Consider the following 7,241-nt stretch of genomic DNA (forward strand, 5'->3'; position numbering starts at 1 on the left):
CCCCCCTGTATCCTCCTTTCCTCTCCCCTCACCTGGTCATCCCTCCCCCTGTATCCTTCTCTCCTCTCCCCTCACCTGTTCATCCCTCCCTCTGTATCCTCCTCTCTCCTCACCTGGTCATCCCTCCCCCTGTATCCTCCTCTCCTCTCCCCTGGTCATCCCTCCCCCTGTATCCTTCTCTCCTCTCCCCTCACCTGGTCATCCCTCCCCCTGTATCCTTCTCTCCTCTCCCCTCACCTGTTCATCCCTCCCTCTGTATCCTCCTCTCTCCTCACCTGGTCATCCCTCCCCCTGTATCCTCCTCTCCTCTCCCCTGGTCATCCCTCCCCCTGTATCCTCCTCTCCTCTCCCCTCACCTGGTCATCCCTCCCCCGGTATCCTCTTCTCCTCTCCCCTCCACAAATTGCCACAAATTGAGGGGAGCGCTTGACCCGTTCTCCTGGCCACAGAAAGTCAAGTCCTCTACTGAACTCCTAACCTAAATTGTATTTGATTAGCCATGTTTTAATAATAGATTGGTATGAACCATGAATATTTGACCACACACACACACACACACACAATTAACCTATCCGGTTCCACAACACAAGGCATGGTATGAAGACCAACACAAAGGAATATAAAAACAGCAGAACAAAATGATTCAACAACGCTAAGCACCACAAATGAGACGTGGAGAGAGGCCTCAGCGAGAACCTCACGCCTCCCCTTTGCTCATGAGACTCGAGAGCTTCAGCCTCTCCTCCTCCTGCTCCTCCTTCTCCTCCTTCTCCCGGGCGTCTCCCTGCACGTGGTATCCCACCATCAGCTGGTACACCATCACTCCCACCACTGCCCCCGGGAAGGGAGCGAAGATGGGCACGAAGAACCAGTAGGATTTGGCTCTGTGGTGATGAGATGAGGTGAGATTAGATTAGATGAGGTGAGATTAGATTAGATGAGGTGAGGTGAGGTGAGGTGAGGTGAGATAAGCTGAGGTGAGATGAGGTGAGGTGAGGTGAGGTGAGGTGAGATTAGATTAGATGAGGTGAGGTGAGGTGAGGTGAGGTGAGATAAGCTGAGGTGAGATGAGGTGAGGTGAGGTGAGGTGAGGTGAGATGAGATGAGATGAGGTGAGATGAGGTGAGGTGAGGTGAGATGAGATGAGATGAGATGAGGTGAGATGAGGTGAGGTGAGATGAGATGAGATGAGATGAGATGAGATGAGGTGAGATGAGATGAGATGAGATGAGGTGAGATGAGGTGAGGTGAGATGAGATGAGATGAGGTGAGATGAGGTGAGATGAGGTGAGATGAGGAGAGATGAGATGAGATGAGGTGAGATGAGATGAGGTGAGATGAGGTGAGATGAGATGAGATGAGATGAGGTGAGATGAGGTGAGGTGAGGTGAGATGAGGTGAGGTGAGGTGAGATGAGATGAGATGAGATGAGATGAGGTGAGGTGAGGTGAGGTGAGATGAGATGAGATGAGATGAGATGAGGTGAGATGAGGTGAGGTGAGATGAGATGAGATGAGGTGAGATGAGGTGAGATGAGGTGAGATGAGGAGAGATGAGATGAGATGAGGTGAGATGAGATGAGGTGAGATGAGGTGAGATGAGGAGAGATGAGATGAGATGAGGTGAGATGAGGAGAGATGAGATGAGATGAGATGAGGAGAGATGAGATGAGATGAGGTGAGATGATGTGAGGTGAGATGAGGAGAGATGAGATGAGATGAGGAGAGATGAGATGAGATGAGATGAGGTGAGATAAGATGAGGTGAGGTGAGGTGAGGTGAGGTGAGATGAGGTAAGAGGTGAGGTGAGGTGAGGTGAGGTGAGGTGAGTGAGGTGAGGTGAGGTGAGATGAGGTGAGGTGAGATGAGGTGAGGTGAGATGAGGTAAGAGGTGAGGTGAGGTGAGGTGAGATGAGGTAAGAGGTGAGGTGAGGTGAGGTGAGGTGAGGTGAGATGAGGTGAGGTGAGATGAGGTGAGATGAGGTGAGGTGAGATGAGGTAAGAGGTGAGGTGAGGTGAGGTGAGGTGAGATGAGGTGAGATGAGGTGAGGTGAGATGAGGTAAGAGGTGAGGTGAGGTGAGGTGAGGTGAGATGAGGTGAGATGAGGTGAGGTGAGATGAGGTAAGAGGTGAGGTGAGGTGAGGTGAGGTGAGATGAGGTGAGGTGAGATGAGGTGAGGTGAGGTGAGATGAGATGAGATGAGGTGAGATGAGGTGAGGTGAGATGAGGTGAGGTGAGGTGAGATGAGGTGAGGTGAGGTGAGATGAGATGAGATGAGGTGAGATGAGATGAGATGAGATGAGGTGAGATGAGGTGAGGTGAGATGAGGTAAGAGGTGAGGTGAGGTGAGGTGAGGTGAGGTGAGGTGAGGTGAGATGAGGTAAGAGGTGAGGTGAGGTGAGGTGAGGTGAGGTGAGATGAGGTGAGGTGAGATGAGGTGAGGTGAGATGAGGTGAGGTGAGAGAGAGAGAAGGAGAGAGAGAGAGTAAACAGAAGGACGGACACTCACGTGAAGACCTCACAGCCCCAGCCAGCCAGCGCGGTGAACAGGCGCGGCCCCAGGTCGCGGGCCGGGTTGACGGCGTAGCCCGAGTTGAAGCCCATGGACAGGCCGATGACCAGCACCACGAAGCCCACGGTGAAGGCCTCCAGGCCGCGGGGGATGGGGTTGTTGTGAGGGTCCACTATAGCCAGGATGCACACGATCAGTGCAGCGGTTCCAATGATCTGGGATGTACAGCGAGAGAGAGAGAGAGAGAGAGAGAGAGAGAGAGAGAGAGAGAGAGAGAGAGAGAGGGGAAGGTTGTTGTTGTTGTTGCTTTCTGGTACATTTCTTTTGAAGTTGCAGCGTGTTCTTTTTTCTCTTTCATCTTGAAAAGCCAAAGCTATCCCGATTAGAACAATGACAGACTACAATACCTTCACCTTTTTCCTGTAATAACTGCAACAGACTGCATACAGACCCTCATCTGCACCTTTGCTTTACTTGCTCGTATTCAATTATATTGTTTACACTGCTTATTTTTTTTTAATCTTTACTATCATTGTATTGCCTATATTTACGTCTTCTACTATTACCCTGCCTATACCTGTACCTCCCCGCCCCCCCCCCCCCCCCATTTCCCCAAGGGGATCAATAAAGGAATATCTTATCTTATCTTATTTGACTTTATCCATGCTGTTATTATTCCACACCCAAGCAACAAACAAACAAACAAACAAACAAACAAACAAACAAACCAGCTGCCCGCAGAAGAGGAAATTAAGAAACGCAGATGGCGCTGGATAGGCCACACCCTGCGAAAGCCCGCAAGTAACATCACCAGACACGCCCTAACATGGAACCCGCAGGGCAAGCGGAAAAGGGGCTGCCCCGAGAAAACACCTGGCGCAGAGACCTGGAGGCAGACACCAAGACCATGAAGATGACCGGCTGGAACCAACTGGAGAGAACAGCTCAAGACAGAGATGCTTGGAGATCACTTGTTGACGGCCTATGATGCCCCAGAAGGGGTAGCAGGCGTAAGTAAAGTAGGTAAGTGAGCATGCTATGTAACAAGTGAATGTGTCACACTTAAAAAGGGGAACTATCTTATAAATGGCCTTTTTCAGTGTTTAGCATTGTTTCCTAGCTATGTGGACTTATATTAATAGGATCTATGTCTCTAATTCTCATATTGGCGCATTCTTCCAATTCTCCTCTCACAATATTCACCCTCACTGAACTGAGTCATCTGAAAATGTGCATTCTCAGCTGTGTGGCAGTTGATGTGGCAGTTGGCCTCAAAACGGCTTAAGATCTTGATGTAGAAAAATGCTGTTTTTGAGTACTTGATTAGAAATACAAAACAATGAATAAAAAAAATTAAAAAAACGTACAGAGGTGTTCCATAGACTCACAGGAATTGTGTAAAAGTGCCCAAATAGTGAAAGAAATAGTAAAATAGTTCCCCTTTAAAGACATGCTGATTTGGCAAAATGATGTCCAGCCATATTAGGTTATTATAATTAATTGTCAGGGGTAGTGCTATGGTTTTCCCATAGAGCTCCAGACAGTATATCTTTTAGCGCAGCAGCTCAGAGAAGGAATGACACAGTCACGTGTTTCAGTGGCTATTTCTGATTGGCTCACGCACACAGTGTGTTTACAAACGTGGATAGTGTTAGACTACGTTCACACTGCAGGCAAAAAGTGGCCCAAATCGGATTGATTTGGTTGTGACTGAGATCAGTTTCTTTTCACGACAGTGTGAGCAGCACAAATCGCATAGAATCTGATCTTTTCAATTCAAATTTTGGTCACTTTCATAATATGTGGTCCTGAATCGGATTGTTTTTAATGATCTGGCCTCTCTACTGCATATCAACTTTATAAATGAAATCATCAACTGTGACTTCAGTGTCCTCCATGTTTTTACGTCCATCATCGTTATTGTTCATTTTTACGCCATGCGGGTCAGTTCAGGAGCAGTGACCAGTTCACACTGGAATCTGAATTGATTGATTGAGTGATTGAAAATTGTATTAATAACAGATTGCAGAATGGGTACAATAATACAGTACGGCTCAATACACACAATTGTTAAGGGGGTGCAGACCAGAAGAAAGACTTTCGTCTTGTTTACATCAGGGTCCCCCATTTTCAATTCATAACATATACTGTATGACATACACGACATACAGTACTGTTACATCCAGACATTTATGACATACAAGAAGATGTACAAATACACAGTACTGTTTATTTACAGACAGAGTTTCTAAAAGAGAATATATACATTTGAGGGGGAGGAAACTGTACATAGGGGGGGGGGTGTACATTTACCGGGGCCAGTTTGGAATTGCGGCCTCCCGTAGGTGCTTTTTTTTTAGCGGTTTTGAATTGCCCATAATTCTTTTTTATTTTATATATTTTTTTAAACGTGAACAACCAAACTAAAAGAGCTATAAATCAGAATTGAGCACTAACCCTAGTGCAGTGTGAACAGAGCCTGAGTCTGCGGCGCCTCCTCTCCCTGTTTTACCTGATCAAAGAAGCCGTTCACCAGCGTGAGATGTTTTGACGGGTAGGTAGCGAAGATCCCAGCTGTGGCGTTCCTCCCCACCACGATGAGCGTGCCCTGGCCGTAGTCCCACAATGCATCTGGTTAGAACAAAGTGTAAACATGATTTTTTATTTATTTAAACATCCCTTGTTGTTGTTAGCAGATCTCCGGTAAGCGGGAGGGGCCCCCTAACGAGTATAGCGACGAGGAGATTGTGCCCACTGTTGTTATTGGACGAAGGGGTCCATTCATTCTCTGTAATTGGTTGAAAAGATCCCGCTGGAGATAAATTCTGACTTTGCAGCTCCTCCGATATCGCAGGGATATCCATCATTCTCCCCCACGTCCTTATCGAAGGTTCATTAGTTTCATATCAGTTTCAAATTAGTTTCCCTGATTACTTCTTAGCTGGTTGGTTACCCCTCCCTCCCCTACACTGATAGACTCATCCACGGTGTCAGATTTCCTGCAGAGTATGGTTCCCCCGAAAACAAATCTGTCTTAATCAATACGCTATTCATCAGGACTGCACTTACCAAAATACATGGCGAATATAATCCCCGAGCCCAGGAAGGCCCCCAGGGTCTGGAAGAAGAAGAACACGGGGAACTTCCGCCACGGTTCTCTCCCGAGTAGGCAGAGGGCAAAGGTCACCGCCGGGTTCAAGTGTCCACCTGAAGATGAAAGAACGTGATTATATATGCATTATTACTACCCCAAAAACATCAGGAAAGCCAACTCGCTAGACATCTTCAAAAGACGGCTTAAAACCTATCTCTTTGCTCAGCCATTTCAATAAAACATCAGGGATATCCTGACACAAATTGTACTTACCTGCACTATTCTTATACCCTGCCTACTTTTATACACTGCCTATCAAATTCATGTGTCTGTTCTATGTTAATTTTATCTCACTACCTCCTACTGTATGCACTGTAATTTTAAGAGAACTATTTTATCACACTTTTTACTTCTTACTGATGCACTGCTCTGTTGTATGTTAAATACCCTGTTGTATGTCCGTTCTATTTGATAATTCTTGACTATTTTTAAACTGAATCATTTTAAACCATTTTTATTATTTGTATTACTGAATGAAACTGTAAACAGAGAGCCTATTGGGGATGCTAGATCCTAATGTGAAACACTGTGATTTACCATACCTTGCTACCTGTCTATCTTTTTTATGCTCGCTTATGCCTGTATTTTCTTTTACTGTTGTGAAGCACTTTGAACTGCAACCTCTGTATGAAAAGTGCTATACAAATACAGTTATTATTATTATATTATTGGACACCTCGTGGCCACATTCCAAACATGAAGAACACTCACTATACACAGACTTGGCTGACAGGAGGAGCAGGTTCAGTTGCTAGACTATAGGCTGGACAAGATATGCCTCCTAAAGTGTGTAAATGGAAGTACAGGAAGTACAGGCTACAGGCCTTCCGGTTTTTCGACAAAACAATTATAGAAATGTGTGAAGTGCACAATATTTCCTAGTTTATTAAGCCACTGCAACGGCTTTGCCTGAAGAATTTACTACATGACCGGGACGTTCTAGCTTGTTTGCCGACAGGATTCGGGAAACGTTTGGTCCGTTCGGAGGCAGCTTCCAGGGGAAGTACATACACCGGAAATTCTACCCCATAGACAATTTCGGCCGTAGTTCTTTACCAGGCTTTATCTCACGGAGGAGATAACACTGGGAACGAGGTTAGTGCTAGACAAGATGTAGCACTGAAGGGCACAGGAAGTCCTTCATTCCGACAGCCATCAGACTTTACAACGCATCACTGTGCCTCACTGCATCACTGAGCACCGGGTGACATTTACCATCTTCCTGGACTTTTACTTTTGAAACAACACTGTGCAATATTACACTTACTGTAGACTTCTGTATATTTTTACTGTATTTTTTTACTGTATATTTTATTCTATTCTTATTCTAAGGCAATTTGTTTTGTTATTCTTATTCGTGACTTTGTTCTGTCTAAATGTTTAATGTGAGCGATTTGTAGTGTCAACTTAATTGACACTCAATAATTACAGTATTTCTATTCTATTCTATGAACCCACCGAACACACTCTGCTCTTCTCGGAGACACAGAGCACAGCTCCAAGCTCGTCTTCAGTAATGGTGGACTCTGTAATGGTGGACTCTGTAATGGCGGACTCGGTAATGGCGGACTCTGT

The 7,241-nt window shown here is 45.8% G+C and overlaps 1 protein-coding gene across 1 annotated transcript in view; it reads right to left on the reverse strand.

Annotated features, from left to right (window-relative positions):
* Positions 1-697: 697 nt before the first annotated feature.
* The window catches only part of aqp3b (aquaporin 3b), a gene marked incomplete at both ends in the record, with an annotated part of 22,315 nt that continues 15,771 nt past the window's right edge, over positions 698-7,241 (reverse strand). The window contains 4 exons of the mRNA XM_084324793.1: positions 698-884; positions 2,510-2,727; positions 5,025-5,143; positions 5,582-5,719. Of these exons, the coding sequence (XP_084180919.1) occupies positions 698-884; positions 2,510-2,727; positions 5,025-5,143; positions 5,582-5,719 (662 nt within the window). The remainder of the gene's footprint in view (positions 885-2,509; positions 2,728-5,024; positions 5,144-5,581; positions 5,720-7,241) is intronic.

This window comes from Notolepis coatsorum, assembly GCF_963971535.1.
Source record: "Notolepis coatsorum genome assembly, chromosome: 11".
NCBI lineage: Eukaryota > Metazoa > Chordata > Actinopteri > Aulopiformes > Paralepididae > Notolepis > Notolepis coatsorum.